The following is an 18,643-nucleotide window of genomic DNA, read 5'->3' as shown; positions in this document are numbered from 1 at the left end:
AAATAGTTTAAGTCTATAAATTGTGCTATGCCTTCACCAAAGACAACTAAGAAATAAACACTATCCTTCCAAGAAAAATACGGTAGAGAGTAAACCAGCCCTGGGTAGGAAAACTCATGGTAAGCTCTGGTCTTTAGTTTACATGTGTCATGTTTTAGGACAAGGGTTCTGCATTTCGGGCATATAAGAGAGAAGAAACAGATTACAATTAGTGTCTTCAGAAAACACTTAGAAAATTAGGGGACAGTACTGAAAAAATAAAAAAGATTAAAAAAAATTAAAAAAGGGCACTCTTGCTTGTGTTAACCAGTAGATGGAGCTGTGGTCACCACCACAAAACTGAGTTAACAGTTCCACCTGCTCCCCAAACCACTGCCATACATTTTAGAATATATGTATATATACATACATGTATTATATTAGATTATATTTCAGGACTCTCATGGTCCTATGGAGACATTTTGGGAACAATCTCCTCCAGAGAGCTCTTCTACCCTGGACTTCCGCACTAACCCCCTTCTTCTATGCAAAACTTAAAAGAAAATATTTATTTTTCTGGTGGCCCCTCATTAATTTTTCTCAATGCAGAGTCTAGGGCATGTAAACCCAGAATTCTGCTATGAAATAATTTCAGAAGCATTTGCTATCAAAGACCGCATGGACCTAATTTATAATGTATATAAGGAAACGTAATCTTAAGTCAGGGAACAATCTTGTTCATGGCTAACAGAAAATTTCTGTTCTCTCTGAGTGATGGAGAAGGTTTTAATTTTGTCTTTTAATGCTAAGGGATACATCAAGTCCAAGCCAAGATTAACAGCATACACGATAAAACCATATACGCAAAACACTAAGGGAAAATGTGTAATAAAGAGATTTAAAATATATTCAGGGAAAATGGTTAAGAATACATATCCGAGGGAATGACTTTCATCCCAAGATACCTGTATACTACTTCCACACAACTCATCCGCCCAGAGAGAGCACTAAAAACCATAAACGCTACCCCAGCACTTCTGTTCCTACAGCATCTGTTAATTCACTCCATTTATAAAATACATATTGACAAAGACAACTGAACTGGGACCAGGGAGATTTGATTTGGTGTGAGAAAGTCAATTCAATGTGATTTTGTTAAAGGGCTCCTGCAGGCAAATAAAAGAGTTTAAGTCATAAAGTACATAAAGGGCTGTTTTACGAGCCAGGCCGGTGTCGTGGAAGGCTCACAATGCCAGGCGGTGAGAGAGGCCAGGTTTTGGAACTGTGTTATAGGGTCCAAGCCTTGTCTGGCGGATATGGAGAATGGCTGGGTGGACAGAAATCCATGAGCAGCTGTAACCATGGGGCAGGAGCAGGAGGAGAGAGAGCAGAGGACTGAGAACCTGTCTGTTTTCACTGTGTCCGAAGGTCAAAGTAGTAAAGAGAATCCCCCACCCTCTCTGTTTTACAAGCACTGGGCCTCTGCCTTTTCCACCATGGCTACCAGGGCTAGGTGTCCAGGCAGCACTCCAGAACCACGCCAGTCTCACTTCGTAGGAGTTGAGGAACATCACAATTTGAGAAACGCTTCACTGGTTGCCAGTGAGAGGAATCAGTGGTCAAGAGAGGACTTGGCGACTAAGGTGCTGCTTTTGCAGAGGATTCAGGTTCAGTTCTTAGCACGTTTGCCAGGTGGTTGCAAATTACCTGTGACTCCAGCGCTATGGGATCTGATGCCCTCTGTGGTCTCCAGGGGAAGCTGCAGGCATGTGCACACACCCCTCACACACAAGCATATAGTTAAAATTAATAAAATTATTCCTTTTGAAAGGAAACATGTGACTGGTTATCTGTCACCATCATACTGAAGGAGAAGAGGGTGATTCTGAAGATTGGCCTATGGGTAGACTTCAACGGTGTAAAGACCTCAGGCAATTGCATTCGTGCTTGTGTGGGTGTGCACTTGTGCATGCACAGGTATGCGTGAGTGTGTTTTGATGCACTTTAATTGAAGATGAGAGTTCATAACTTGGAAAGAATTCTCTAGGAGGCTAAAAATCTGTCCTTGAGGGCAGTGATCTTTACTCTGTTTTCCTTTCTATCATTTTGGTCCTGTTATCTCTGTCTCTGAATATTTTTGCCACCCAAGTTCAACTAGTCTTTTAAAACCAGAGTTAAGACAATCATGTTCACTCTTCCGGGAACACTCACTAAATCCTGGGCTGGCTCAAGCCTGTCTACCTCTATTTCTTGTGTAGATGATGCAGCATCTGGAAGACAAAGTGGGAGCTTCTATGTGGGTGTCAATTCCTCACCGGGTCAAGCTGTCTCCCTAGAGACCTGACACAGCGTTCCGGATTCTGACACAATGGTGCAACCCGGACTTAGCTTTCTTCATCTGCTTAATGCAATGATTGCTCAGTTTAAAAACTGTTGTGTGCATCATACTGTTGGAGATGGGGGATGGGGGCAGGGCCTGACAAGGAGACCGGCCAAAGCCCATTGCATGCATGGATGAGAAAGTCATAATGAAACTCATTAGCTTTCATAATTAAGACACACTGGCAAAAATTGAAAAGAGGAAGAGCAAGAAGGAAAGCATTTCACAACCTCACAGATGATGATGCTCCTGGATGATCTAGAGATGGGTGTGTGTGTGTGTGAAATTTTAATAATTTTATACCCAAAAGAGTGATTTTTTGAATATAGACTCAATACATTTTTGTTTGTTGAATGAAAGGATATGGTAGTTGACTAAGAAGAAAAGAAAAAAACCATACCTGCCTGATTAATGGCATAGACTTGCAAACCCGGCACTTAGAAGGCTGATGCAGGAGAATCAGAAATACAAGGTCATCCTGGGCTACAAGATGAGATCCCATCTTGAGTGAAACAAACCAAATCAAAACAAAACTCAAAGCAAAATGACCTTTGCTTATGTGGGTTAAATCAGTAGATACATTCTATTCTAGAGTCAAATCCATAAAAAATAACAATAAACTCATATAAAAATGTTTCTGAGGCATAAATATATTTTCCAAGACCCCAAACCAAGAGAAGAATGACATTCTCTTACACTTTATTTGTAGGCCAATTTAAGGTCTAGTGTCACAGACAGCAACTGAATTAATTCTCCCCTCAGCTTCTCCTGTGCAGTAACTCATGCCACATAGTACCTGCAAAATGCCACTAGACGCCAAAGGTAGGGTGAGAGTGGGGTGGCTTAGAAGACCCAGTGGGTAGAGGTGCTTGTGTTCAAGCCTGATGACCTGACCTTGTGGCCTGGGATGTTCGTGGTGTAAGGAGGGAACTGTCTCCCTCAGACTGCTCTGATCTCCACACTTGAGCCATGGCAAACATCCCCATGGTCCTCCACACACAGATAAGTAAACAAACACACGTAATAAAACCTCAATGCATACATTGGCTAGTATTAATATGAAAACAGTTTCACTCTTGCAGGGCTTTGGTTAGTCCCATAAAAAGCTGCAAAGACCGGAATATGCACACGTGCTGCAGTTGGGAGAGATGGGATGTGAAACTTCAGAGACTACTAAATGGGGTTCAAAGAAGGAAAGATTTAAAGGAAAAATCATTAGATAAACGTGGAGAAAATGAAAAAGAATGGTAGGAGAGATGCCTTAACAGGTGAAGTATTTGCTTTGTAAATATGAGACCAGAGTTTGATCCACAGAAGCCAGGTCAGTTTGACCTGCAGAAGCCATGCCAAAAAGCTGGGCACCGTGGCACATGAGCAACCAAAACTGGAGCTACATTGGTATACATTGTTATACATTGTTGTACATTATTATACATTGTCATACACTGTCATACATTGTCATACATTGTTATACACTGTCATCAATTTCTTATACACTCTCATACATTGCTTATACATTGTCATACATTGTTATACATTGTTATACATCGTTACTAAGTTTCCACACCTTACAAGAGTAAGTTTGTTTCCTATGCCTAACCTATCCTGCAAACCATGTCTTTCCACCTCTGTTGACTGTGTAACCTGTTGATATATACCCATTCCTTTGCCTTGCTAAACTCCTGAACACCTGTGACGACCTCCCTTCCACATGATGGATTTTTGCTGATATCTACCCCATGGTAGCCTTGAGCCCCGAGTTCCCCATTCTTCTGTCCTGGTGCTAACAGCTGATCATTTCAACAGCTCTTTTCTATCCGCTCTAACCCTTCACCATAAAAGGGACCAAGGCCAAGGCCAATGAGGGACTGCTTTCTGACACCCCAACTTAGGGCAGGCAGGCAGTTGTATGGGCAGTCCCCTGAACACTTATGAACACAGCTTGTTCTAATCAGACAGTCGTAGAAATGGTCCCCCCACCTCCAGGTCTAACAGTAGTCCCAGCACTGAAGAATAAGGACAGACAGATCCCTAGGGCTCACTAGCCGTCAACTTAGCAGTAAGAGACCTGTTTCAGGAAAGAAGGTGGATTGCATCTAAGGGATGATTTCCACAATGGAAATCAATATACACACACACATACATACATACATACATACATACATACATACATACATACATACATGTGTGTGTGTGTGTGTGTATGTATTTGTGTACATCTACCCGTACACACGGGGAGATGCATACACATACCAAACACGAAAATAGGTATCTAATTAAAATATTTCTGACATGAAGTGGAGAACTGAAATGAATTTCAGACCACTCCCAAAGTAATAATACTGAAATGAAACACTGTATCAGGGCTTGAATCAATGTATCCAAAATCAGCTTGCTGATTTACAGATGAGGTGGTGACATTGACCATAACAGGAGTCAAGTAGAGAGAATTATAGTTTAGACCAGTGATTCTCAACCTTCCTGATGCTATGACCCTTTAATACAGTCCCTCATGTTGTGGTGACCACCAATCATAAAATTATTTTTATTGCTACTTCATAACTGTAATTTTGGTGCTGTTATGAACTGTAATATCAATATGTGATATGTAGAATATCTGATATGTGACCCCTGTAAAAGAGGTGTTTGACCCCCAAAGGGGTTGTGACCTGCAAACTTGAGAACCGCTATTTTAGACAGACACTATCCACTGAATACAGTTAATTCAGTTAGCTCCACAGATAAGAGTCACCACAGAGCCCTTCCAGAGAAGGAAATCTGAAATATTCTGATGCAGAGGAGATCCTCAGTAGAGATCTCCCCCAATCTGACACTTATCCTACCTGTTTATGAAGCATAACCATGAGCCGAGGTTACTGAAAACCATATTTGGAAACTTCATCCAATTGGAAATTGGAATATTGTGATCAATCACATGAGAGGAAAAAACTGAACTGCAACAAAAATCTGCTAAAGTGCCAGGGTCGACTGGACAGGCAAGGAATGACACATGCAAATCATGGTGAAGGATGCCAGGAATTATGGGATATAGACATTTTAAACTGTGCTGGATACTGGAGAGATGCCTCTGTGGGTAAGTGTTGCTTGCTGCACAAGCACGAGGAACTGCGTTCAGATCCCTGGAACTCAGGTAAAAGTTTAGCATGGCTGAACACATACCTCTAACCCCAGCACCATGGAGAGTCAAGACTGGAGGATGGCTGGGGCTGGCCGCCAGCGTAGTTCTAGGTTAAGTGAGAGACCCAGTCTCATGGTCATATGGCAGAGGGTAACAGGGCAGGACAACAGATGTCCTCATCAGATCTCTGCATGAGTACACATGGGTGTATAGAAATACACACACACACACACACACACACACACACACACACACATGTTCACATACATGCATACAAACGCATAGACACAGACACAAATGCACACACTCACACACATGCACACATTCATGCACATATGCACATACACATATACACAGATACATATTTGTTCACGCATATACACATGCATGCATACATGCATACAACATTTGATAATATAAATGAGGTTTCCTGGACTTCTTTTACATTTATAATTTATTTTCTTATTATGAATGAATTATTTGTTTTGAATTGCATTCCTTTCCTCCACCCCTTCAAACTGCAAGTTCAGTCCACCCAAACTCTATACTGGATCGATCACCTGTGTGATTTCTGGTAGGCCTCTCATGCTCTCATTTCAATTTCCACATTAATTTTAACATTGTTATTATTTTGTGGTGCCAAGAATTAAACTCAGGGCCTCACATATACTACTAAGTAATTTATCACTGAATAATAGGCCTGCACACCTCTTCTAAGCTATAAAATATGAATAGAAAAATATTATTACTTATGGAATGGTTATAAAGGTTAACTTTGGCAGCACTGTACACGAGAACCGACCCTACGCTTGGTAATAAAGTCTTATCCAGTGTTAATGCTTGCTATTAATATTGACATTAGTAAATTAATTTAATATTTAGTCTTAGAATATATATTCTTAATATTAGAAATATGAGAAGAAAAAAGTAAGAGATTAGTATCTCAACATCACTTTGATTATTTTGTGTACTATTAGTACTTATTAGGAAATATTCTTCTGATATAGGAAAAGACATTTATATAGGAGTTTGTTTTGATTTAGTATTTTTTTTTTGGGTAACATTCATAAAGAAAGTTTTTTTTGAAAAATGTATTTTTCAAAAATGTATGTGTCTGAGGCTGCAATGCCCAGAGAGACCAGAAGAGGGCATCGGGTCTCCCGATGCTCGAGTTACAGGTGGTTATGAGCCCCAACACAGAGGTGCTAAGAACAGAACTTGGGCTCTTTGCAGGAACACTGAGTGCTCTTGGCCACTGAACCACTTCCCCAGCTCCAAAGAAAGAAATCTGGTGTGTCTTTATGAAGACTAGATACACTTAAAATATTTTGAAACCGTTACATAGTATATTCCTAATTGTTTCATTAGATGTAATTCAAGTGGGATTGGTCATTTATTCTATTTCTAGGGCAAATCCCTCCCCCTCCCTGGCCGTCACCTCTCCACATCCTATAGGACAGACAAAGGCCCTTACCTGGGAGGGAACTGTATACCGTGCCCTCTTCTCCTCCACCACAGCACTTGAAATCTTGGCTCACCATCTCTCCCCCACAGCACTGCCGTCTGTAGCCATCCTGGAGCCTCCCAGCACAGCACACCTGGCTCCCGGAGGTGGCGTAAGGCATTGTGCCGCAGCAGGCGTCACCAAAGCCGACAGACACCCGGTTGTGCCTCTCATCGGGACAGCATATCTCTCCTGTCGGATTAGGATGATAACAGTTATCTTGTGAGTTCAGTTATGTCTCGACCTCAACCAGGCGTTCGTGCAGTCCCTTCTGAGAGGCAGACGACCGACAGGGTGCTCTATTTGGGGTTGTAAAAGTGCAACACAGCCGCCAAACATTTATATTAAAGAATGGAGTGAAAGGTGTGTTTACTCTCACCCATACACATGGGCCCTTTCCTCTCAGTCCCATTTCTAATGTCTGACTAGCATGACTTTGTGCTGCAACACATTTGTATCCTTGGCTATGCAGCCCCTAAGCTACGGGTTCGATGTAGCTGTCAGGGAAGATTGACTTCTATTTTCCTATCATATGTACATATACATGATTCTAAATATCTATATCAAATCCAAGAACCACAAAGGAGAATAAAAATTGTGGTATTTATTTTCCTGAGATGGATTTGTCTCATAAAATTATCTCCAGTTTCACCCATTTTCCTTCAAACAACATGCTGTTGACTGTTTTTTAACGACTGAAAGAACTCCATTGTGTATGTGCCATGTGTTCTGTCCCTCGTTCTTCTGTTCCTGGAAGCCCAGGTTGGTTCTGTGCCTCAGCTCCTGGGAATAGGGCTTTAGTAAGCACCATGGGCAAGCGTCTTTGTGAGGTGACGTGTTTGGAGGAACCTCCTTACTGACTTCCGTTGTGACTTTTGTCTTAGGTTTCCACCAGTGCTGCAGGAAGGCTCCCTTTGCCCACATCCTCACCAGCATTTGTTGCTATTCATTTTCTAATGGGAGGGATAGAATCTCAGTGTCATTTTAATTAGCATTTCTCTGGGACCTAGGGAGGTTGAAATTTCCTTTTCAGATTTATTGAAAGCTGCCGAGTTTTATTTTATTGTGACTCCTCCGCTCATTTCATCAACTCATTTCTTATGCTCTTGGCTTGTTACTTTCTGAGTTCTTTGTTCTAAATATTAATTCTGTCAGAGCAACAGCTGGGGATGATCTCTCCTACTTTGCTCACTGTTGTTCCTTAACTGCTTCCTTTGTTGCATAAAAACTTGTTCCTTCTTGCGATCTCACTCGTCAGCTGTCACTCCTTCCTAAGTGAAGTCCTTGCTGAGGACAATGTCTTGGAAGTTTTTTTTCCCCACTGAGAAGATTGTTTCTTAATAAGGATGTATTTACTTAACCAAACAAAATGCTTAGAATGCGAAGATAATTAAGTGAGTGGAAGTAAAATATTGTATTTAGCTAAGCACATTCATAATTTGCAGAGTTATGAGAGATAATAAATTTCCCTAGAGCTCTTACACTGCACAATGTCAGCAAGTGAGATTCTGAGAATAAAGTTAATATTTAAAAAAAATTTAGATGCAAGAATAAATTAGTCCTTGGCTTGGTGTCTCAAGAACAAAAATTTAAGAATTCCAGATAGCAAGTGTCTTAGTTGGATTTTATGGCTGTGAGGAGACACCACATACACAGTGACTCTTACAATGGAAAAATTTAATTGGGACTGCCCTATCATTTAGAGGTTTAATCCATTCTCAACTTGGCAGGAAGCATGGTGGCACATAGGCAGACTTGCTGCTAGTCAGGAAGCAGAGAGTTCTACATCTGGGTCTACGGGTGGCAAGAAAAGAATTGTGTGTCACTAGGCCTGATTTGTGCTTCTGAGACCTCAAAACCCACCCACTAGTGACTCACTTCCTCCAACAAAGGTACACCCACTCCAACAAGGCCATACCTCCTAATAGTGCCATTCAAACACATGAGTCTAGAGAGGCCACTCCTATTCAAACCACATCAAGTTTGTCGCTGCTGGCCTTACAGTGTTTTAGGATAGTTTACTTTTCTGAATGGAGGGGCCTTAGAGAGAGACCTTATAAAGCTGCTTGCCTTGACGTTATCTCAGAAGTGGCTGGCAGTATTGGGTGGATCTAGAGTATATACTTCAACCCTTTCTACTTCCCAGGACAGGTGCTTTCCTTTATGCTCCTTGAATCTTGATTTCCTCCTCCTCTGCTTGTCTCTTCTCTTTATAATGAAGGGGCCTCCAACAGCTCCTCCCATTTCCTGTGTTAGCCCTTCTTAGGCACGGTTCCTTCCCTGCACTGTGTTCCTTGAGAACATTTGCAAGGCCCATGAGCACAGGGGCCAGGCTAAGTAGTTGGATGACTTTAAAACATAGCCCAGAGGTTGTATAATATAAGCATTAAGTCACCAGGCTTTAATAAGGAAAGGGCCAAGTTCAATGAGGATTGAGGGAGCTCAAGGTCTTGGATGTCCTTGTTCTCTGTTAATTAGCTCGTTTTCCCACGAGACCTACAGTGTAGTTACAGAGGAAGCAAGATGAATTGGTAGGAAAACCACGGGGCAGTACCTGCCCCTGGCCAGAGACACAAAGGGTAGCGAATAAGTCAAGAATTCCTAGCAGCTATCCACTAGGTCTTTCCTGCCCAAACTCATCCCTTAAAAGGCTATGCTACCAGGTGTTAGAAACAAGCTGCTAAAAATATACATAACCTTTCCAAGACTGAATGGGAAGATACAGAAAATCTGAAGAGACTCTGTAATTCATAGCAAGAGTATGTAATTTACCAAGAAACTCCCCACAATGAAAGCTCTGGTCAAATGGCTTCCTTGGTGAATTCTATTTATCCTTAAAAAAACAAAACAACAAAAAAACCAAAACCAAACCAAACCAAACCAAAACAATGTAATCTTCCAGAGAAACTACAGAATGGGAGATAAGTCCTGACTTATCTGTGAGTGCTACAGTACCCTGATAATAAACCAGATGACATTTAGAATAAGATAGGGCAGTTGATGCCTATTCCTCAGGAATACTGATTTTGGAGACAAAAAAAAAAAAGCCTACAAAAGAAAACTATCATAGAACTAAATTTAAAGTCACATTACAAGAGCAGCACCTCATGACCAAGTAGGATTTACTCTGAGAAAAGAAAATGAGTCGACAAGACGACATGGTTCAGGGGATGAGAGTGTTCATTGCAGAGCAAGCCCTGGGGCCTGCACTCAATATTGAAGTCCCAGAGTGGAAGGAGAGAGACTGTTCCTAGAGACTGTCCTCTGACTTCCACAAAAGCATATGGTGTACACACACACACACACACACACACACACACACACACTCCAGCATAAAAAAATTAAACCCAGTTTAAAATCATGTGTGTGTGTGTTTTTTGTGGGGTATTTGCAGGTTAGCATAGGTGTCTGTGGAGATCAGAAGATGGTGTCAGATCCCCCTCTCCTCCTGCCAAAGCTGGGGTTTCAGGTAATTGTAGGTTGCTGACATGTGGGCTAGGAACTGAACTTGGGTCCACTGTAAGACTAATACGGACTCTTAACCACTGGGTCATCTCTCAAGCCTCATCAACAAACTTTCCTTTAAAAGTTAGCAGATCAAAATCAGTAAGTGTAAGACAGCATTATCCTAACCACAGAGTAAGGGAAAGGTGGGGACTTGTTCTCAGCCTATGGAGAAAATGTGCAGAAGAAAACTTTCCTCCCTCACTGTCCTCAACGAGGAAGGACTACACGGAAACTGCCTCATCCTAGTAGGGTGAGTATGAAGAACCCTCAGACTAACAGCCCTCTCTCCATGAACAGACTGGAAGGTCTTCTAAGATCAGAAGGAGGCAATGATGCTGGCCTCCACCTCCGCTCACTGAAGCACTAACTGGGAACCAAAGCAATCACATAGACATAGAGGCAACAGACGTCTGAATACAACGGAAGAGGCAAAAACATGCATGTTCTCAGACAACATAACCTTAAAGGGAGGGAAAAACACCCCACGTTTACTAAAGAAAACTAAACACCAGAACAACTCAATGAACTCATCGATGTTTCAATAAATAAAATGTACACAAACAATCCAGTAGGCCTCTACACCAAAGGAACAAACAATACGAGAAGACAGTGGTTAGCACAGCATCAAAAATATAAAATACTTCAGAATGAGCTCAACCGAGGATGCACACAGACTGAGAGCTACAGGATGCTGCTGCAAGAAGTTGAGGAGGAAAGAGGGAGGTCAGAGAGTCCTACAGTCATGGGTTGGAAACCACCGTTAAGATGTCCACGCTAGCCCAGGTGACCTGCAGAGCCAACGTGGTCTGTCAAAATCCTGATGCTTCTTTCAGAAATGGGACATTCTAAAACTCACATGATTGTCAAGGAATCTCAAGCAGCTAAAATGATCTTGCTAAGAACCAAGCCAGAAGTCTTCCACTTTCTGCCTTCAAACTCTACTTTGAAGCTGTTGCAGTAAATCCATGTGGAGTTGGTACAAAGAACTGTGCATGCCTGAAAGGAAGAAAGTTTAGCAGCAGATTCACCCGTGTGGTCAAGCAGTCTTTAACAAAGGTGCTAGGACCACTCGATGGGGGAGAGGAACATTTCTACTGGAACAATTAGTGTTGAGAAAAAGAAGCATTCACATGTAAAAGAATCAAGTCAAATTCTTACTTTATCCTAAGCCACAAAAATGAGCTCCAAATGTATTGAAAATCACAAAATAAAATGAGAAGTCAAAAATCTTAGCAGAAAATGCCCATGGACAACTTCATGGTGCTGGACTGCAATGTTTTTTTTTTGGTTGTTGTTTTTTTGTTTTTTTGTTTTTGTTTTTTAAACATGATTCATTTCAGATATAACGTGAAACTTACAGCAATCAAAGTAGATGACTTTGTATCTGTCAAAATTTCAAACCTTTGGGCATCAAAGAAGACAATGGAGTCGCAAGGAAGACACTGGAAATCGTGAAACAATGGGAGAGTGCTTTCTCCATTTCATTTTGCTATGTAACAAAATTCCAGAGATATGACTTTAAAGGCCTGGTTAGTCCATTATTTCTGGAGTTTGAGAACATGGCACAAACGTGTCCTTGACTCTGGTGAGGGTCTAGTTACTAACAACTTCACAGCAAGGGTATGTGAGTGAAGGGAATGGCAGGCACATGGCCAGATGCTGGAGAACGTCAGGACCAGTGCACTCCCAACGAAGCTCTCAGGAATGGAACAAAGTCCCTTTAACACAGCGTCCTGAATGACCCCATGTCTTGCCAATAGGCCCCTCCCCTGAAAGGAGCAACACACTGAGGGCCAAACTTCACATGTGAGCATTCGGAGACAATAACAAAGCGAGGACAGGTATGAAAAAATATATATGAAGAACTCATACATAAAAATGTTCACGAATAGAAAAGATACAGATAGCCTATGAGTCATGTGGAAAGACGCTTAATAGTATGACTCACTAGGGGAATGCAAATCAAAGACACCATGTTACAGTTAAATTATAATAGCTATTACTGAAGAGGGCAGACACACACACACACACACACACACACACACACACACACACACTCAGGATGTTAGCAAGGGTGCCGACTTGCTGTGGTTTAAGTGGAAAGAAGCCAAGTGTCCTTTGGTGAATAAATGCATAACAAAATGTGGTGAATGGAATTCAGACTTAGAAAAGAATGAAATCCTGGCACAAGGTACAATGTGGGTGAGCCTTGAAAATGTGCTAAGTGAAAGAAGCTAACGACAGAAAGACAAATACGGCGTGCTCAAATATGGTGTACTCAATTATATGAGGACCTTAGAGCCCATACGGCAAAGAGAGCGGAGGTGACTGCTGCAGTGTCAGCAGCAGACAATGGTGGTGAGATGAGCTTACTGCAATAGTAACACATCTTTATATGTAGTCATCGTCTTCCTATAGTCCATTTACCCATCCATCCTGTACCTCTTGTCTGTCTGCCCATCCATCTGTCCATCCATCTGTCCATCCATCCATCCATCCATCCATCATCCATCCATCCATCATGTATCTATGTATCTATCTCTATGTATGTATGTATGTATGTATGTATGTATGTATGTATGTATGTATGTATCTATCTATCTATCTATCTATCTATCTATCTATCATCTGTCTGTCTATCATTTATCTGCCATCTATTTATCTCTCCCCCCTTTACTTCCTCTTGATAGACGAATCTTCTTTTTAGTCTGAAATCTAATCACCATTTGTCTAAAGTGCTCTCTCTTTGCCAGAGAATATAGTACCCCTTAGTGGCAAACCTAAAGCATCACATGGTTCTGGGGCATTTCCTAGCCTAGTTATGAGCTTAGAGGAAATGTGCTGCTGATATCTATATTGGGGAAAGACAAACTTTTGTAGGAAGCCTCTCCTGGATCGTGTTAATTATATTAGTCATAGTTCCCCGAATTCATTTACTGCCTATAGAAAAGGTTTAAGAAAATGAAAAAAAAAAGAAGGGATGTGTATTATATGAATGAGAAATGAAACTCTCTTTCCCCTCCAAAAAAGGGCTATTAGATACAAGATACAAGGATCAGTGACCTTCTCATTAACCTCGAAAAATGAGTCTTTCAGGCCAGGCTTGAAGATGTTTCCTCTCTAAATGGTAGCATGCAGCCTAAAAGTTAATTGTTATTCTTATCAAAGAATGACCCACATTAACACTTCTCTGGGGTCATTAGCATATTTATAAAAAAAAGTGGGGCGAAGGAGTGAGTAGTCTCCTCGACTGCTCTTCCTAAAGAGTTGCTATGGAGCAGCGGAATCTTGAGAAGAGAAAGGGAGTAATATTATTAAGCAATATGTCAACTCCTCTATGAATATCACGACACCTGCATGCATTTCAGTCTTAAGCATGGACGCTACTGATTGGATTTTAATTACAGCAAGATGCAAGACAGTTTTGGGTCAGTACATTTCTTTCTTGATGTAAACGGCCTTAAACTAGTTAACAAAGACCATGGGCTGAGGACCCAGGTCAGAAAAACATCCCTTCATTTAGATACATACAGATTAGCAACGGAAGCAAAGCCCGATTCTCCCTGAGAAGGGCTTCTTCACGTTTTTTTTTTTTTTGTTTTTTGTTTTTTTTTTTTTTTTTTTAAATCTTGACAAGATGGGATAATGTAGCATGTGGTAAACAAGTGCTTCAAAGGATGTGGGCTCAACAGTTTGGCAGATATTAAAATGCTGTGACTCAGTATGTATGCTATGTGGGAACCATACGTAGGCATGCGTGTGTGATATATGTGCACAGAAACACATATAATTTTGACAGGTAGGTTATCCAGACATATCTCGATGGTGTGGAAACTTAAACTACTTCTTTAAAAATCAGTTGTTAGGGGCTGATGAAAGAGGTTCGTCAGTAAAATATGAGGATCTACCAAGCATCTACATAAACAACAATAGGGACGGTGGTGGCAGCAAATCAATCAATCTGCGGTCTGTGCCGTTAGTTGCAGAGCAGATGAAGCAGAGTCAGGAGGGTCCCTGGAGCTTGGTGGCCACCCAGTCTAGTTGAACGGTCAGCTCCAGGTTCAGCGAGAAATACTGTCCCGAAGAAGGTGCGAGCTAGGGGAGCTGGCTGCGAGTGAGAGCATTTGACCTCCCTCCGAAACCAAGGTAAAAAGCAGGATGTGTTGGCACTCATCCCTGATCCCAGGACTCCTAAGGAAACATGGGAAGAGGGGAGTGGAGAGAGGAGATGGGAGAGACTTGGCCAGAAGGTTCTGGGCCACCATTCCTGGAGTATGCATGTGGTGACAGAAAAGGAAGAGATCCTTTCTCAGCACGAAGAGAGGTGAGAAGGGACACCAAAAGTTGTCCCCTGGCTTCCCCATGCTTTGGTGAGTTTCTAGTCCTTTCTCTCGCCACCTGCCTCTTACGTTCATGAACACACATACACACTAAGCTAAAAATGTTTTAAGTAAAGTGTGATTGAGGCTGACACCGACTTCTACCTTTAATCTCTAGGGTGCACACATGTGCATGTCCACAGAACATGTACACATATGACATGTAGACGTACGCGGGCACAGCTGGTTATCAGGAGGCTAATAGCAGTGACATCCCCATACGTTTCCATCTATTTAATGTGTTGGAGCAAACGTTAAGTTTTATTTTGAATAAGATAAAAGTGGATTGTGTCCTTAGCCCTGTACTCTTGAGCTAGAAGGGGCACAGGCAGGCAGAGTGTGTGTTAGATGCTGTGCTAAATGGCTAAACGGGAGCCGGTATTTACCATTAACTTTGTGGGCCAGAGGTATTTTCAGGGCTTAAATAGTTTGTTGCAAATGATAATATTAAAAATTTCAAAGTGACTTTGAGAGAAAACTCTAACATCTATTCATATAAGCTATTTGTATTCTATTTAGTGGTTCGTGAGACTCAGAGGCTCTACCCAGGCTCTGCCAGCATGAAGGGAGCTGAGAGGAGACGCCGGGAAGCGTCTGTCTCATTCCTCTAAGTTTTAAAGCAGTTATTTGCAGGAAGAAAGGAGAGGAGTCATAGCTGAGAGCCCCCAGCTGTGGACACTGGGAGACAATGAGCTTTATTTGATCAGTTGCTAACAACTGTGAAACAGAATTTAATACCAGGCAACACTCCTCCACAAAGTCTTTACACCACCAGCAACATATGTCCTTCTATGAAACATTGTTGCCATTTATTCAATTGTGAATGTATTCTTGCTGGAGAATCAGAGACAATAACATTGCTATATAGATTTTTATTTTTGTCCTCTGTGAGTCAGAGGGAGAAGCAAGACAGAGTGAACGTTCACCATCATGAATTAACTTGGAGTGTTTATCTTAATACCTTCCATGTTTGATCCCGTGCTTTGCAAAAAACAAAAATAAACAAACAAACAAACAAACAAACAAAGAAAACAAAAAATCAAAAACAAAAAAACAACCCCCACCAGGGTCAGAGGATTCTTCTCGTCATTTGTTTTGGTGGTTACACTCATGGGATACATTGAACATTTGAACGTTAACGCCCCAACCAACCACACATTCTGCACAAAGCTCATGCTGGGCTGTGTATCTCAGAACACTCAGCTCCCTTAAGATATCTGAAAAAAATCATTCTCTCTCTTCCAAGTTTGTTTTCTTGTCATTAAGAAAATGTCAGTGTTGTGGGCCCAGTGGTCAAGGGAGCTGCTTTTCTAGAGGACCTGGGTTTGACTCCCAGTAGCCATCTCAGGTGACTCTCGTCACCTGACTCTGTAACTCCTGTTCTCAGAGATCAGACTCATAGCAACAGAAATTAACACATATACATAAACAAACAAACAAGCAGATCTTTAAACAGAGAAAGACACCAGGGGTAAACTGAGGTGACAGGAAACATCTAGAACTACAGCGACTTTTCCAGTGTCAGTAACAGTGATTTGGTCTAGAGTAATCCTTTAAAAGGACATTAATGAAGTAGATAGAGAACACAATAGGAACAGGAGGCACGAAGATTTGGGGGCCGTAGTCTAAAACCAAGGAGCCACTAAAAGTCACATTCCTCCCTTTCCTGTCAGCCACACGTAGCAAATACTCTCTCGCTCCCCTTGTTCTCATATCAAACCTACCGGATGCAAAGAGACAGTACCATGATGTCATCCAAGCAAACTGGTTCTGACCCATATGGGACTGGGAAAAGGCAATGTTTGCTGTGCAAAAGTGAAGAACTTCAAAAGCAGAGAATGACTGCCAATCTGTAAACCTGCAGCTTTCTAGCCATCGGCTGGACCCAGCCTTAGTGGAATAAGGCAGGCGGTGATAGGTCTGAATATTGGGCTCTGCACATGCCTGCATGCATACAGCACATGCATGCACACACACATACACGCATAGGCACAGCACACATGCACACACATAGGCACACTTATGCATACATGTGCACACATGTACACACACACACTTGCCAATAAGTAAATAAATTCTAACTCATGACTAATGGAAGGCTGCGTAAGCCAGGCCACTCCAGCAACCAGGCTTGTGCTTTGCTTTGTTGAAAAGGTAGCACGAATGTTTTAATCAGCACCGCTTGCTTCTCTGCCACCTCCTGCCTCTTCCAAAGGACGTGTGTCCCTGTGACGTTCGTCCCCGCTGCCTCCTGTTTTGTTTCTGCTATAGCTGGGTGCTGTTATCATTGGGGTGGCAGCTCCCTCCCAGTAGCATCGGAAGAGGGATGTTGACAGAACACAGCAGCATGCCTACCTTGAACCTTCAGGTCGTACACATATCATGGTGCACCATGGATTTCTTCTAAACCCAGTTCGTTAGCCGCTTTAAACTGCATCTAAGTCAGGGGAAAACCTTTAAACACAAGGCCTATCTGACATCTTTCATTTTATAAATGGCGGCCGCCACCATCCTCATTCCCTGTGACATTTGCTAGGCGCTCCTTCATGTCGTTGAAATTTGGAAAACACTGTCCGGCTTACTTAGCTGACAGTCTTAATTAACCACTGGGGTTTGGGGCACTCACATAAATGGAACCTGCAGTTACTGTCCACTTAGGAATGAGGCACGTGGTTCTCAGAAGAGAAATGGTGGGAGTGGAGGAAGGTTTCACAGCCAGGGCAGTGGATTAGCTGCTTATAGCTTTGCTCATTGCTGTGGTGGCAAGGTATGAGGTAAAACAACAAGAGTTAGGAGGGGTGACACTTGAGGATGCTCTAGCTTGTGGTGGGGAAGGCCTGATACAGGGGCATGAGGTCACTTTGGCTCTGTAGCTATGAAGTAGAGGGAGGAAACCCAGCTGCTTCCTTCTGTTTTCTCTTCTATTCTGTTTAGGATGACAGTGTGTGGAATGGTGTTGCCCATGTCCAGCAGGGGTCGGGGTTGGAGCATGGGGTTCCCTTGTCATCAGAGCTCCTTGGAAACACACTCCCCATCTAAGGTGTGTTTCCTAAGTGATTTCAAGTCCAGCCAAGTTGACCTGGAAGGGGACCCATCACATCCTTCACAGATTTGATGATGAAATGTGAATGAATTGAGCCACACAAGATCAAGATCTCCATAGACATTCCTGTCTTCAGTAGATATTGGAAGGTCTAATAAGCCATTCTCTTAGCTCCTCCCACCATGGCTGGAGAAACGACCATTAAAGCACACCCCTGGCTGTCCCTCTGTGGTTCAGGTTTTGATGGAAAAGTTCTTGAAAGGGTTTGCTGGCATGGGACACAGGCTCACGGTTTCAGCTCCTCAGCTGTTGAACACTGTGGGAGATGAGGCTCACCTGGAAGGATTCTAATGTAATGGCCGGAGCAGCACTGGTGGTCTGGCTGTGCCTCCCGCAGTCGCCCTCCACAGCAAACTCCAGTGGAATTAGGAAGGAGTGCGATGTATTTCTCCTCACAGCAGCTGTATCCAGGCTGAGGGTCATACAGAAGCCCATCACAACATACCTGAATGTTTGGAATAGGTTTTAGAGAACTAGTTTAAATACAAGCAACTTTATGTTTAAAAACAAATATATCTGCTCAATTAAGAATAGTGTGTCTAGTGGACTATAATAATATTTTCCAAAGGCCTAGAAGGGTGACCATTATTACCTACAGCTGTAAATCATACAGATTCCATAAATGTCGGTTGATACAATGTGGCTTTCCTTC

At 42.2% G+C, this 18,643-nt stretch overlaps 1 protein-coding gene across 1 annotated transcript in view; it reads right to left on the bottom strand.

The window, feature by feature from the left end:
• Window positions 1-18,643, bottom strand: part of Ush2a (usherin) — a 670,292-nt gene that overhangs the window by 155,393 nt on the left and 496,256 nt on the right. Inside the window, exons 48-49 of the mRNA XM_032915475.1 lie at window positions 18,268-18,436; window positions 6,973-7,194 (exon numbers count right to left, since the gene is read on the bottom strand). Coding sequence (XP_032771366.1) covers window positions 6,973-7,194; window positions 18,268-18,436 — 391 coding nt within the window. The remainder of the gene's footprint in view (window positions 1-6,972; window positions 7,195-18,267; window positions 18,437-18,643) is intronic.

The sequence above is a fragment of the Rattus rattus genome, chromosome 10, assembly GCF_011064425.1.
Source record: "Rattus rattus isolate New Zealand chromosome 10, Rrattus_CSIRO_v1, whole genome shotgun sequence".
NCBI lineage: Eukaryota > Metazoa > Chordata > Mammalia > Rodentia > Muridae > Rattus > Rattus rattus.
The sequence above is the reverse complement of the archived record's forward strand: the minus strand, read 5'-3'. Positions and strand labels throughout refer to the sequence as shown.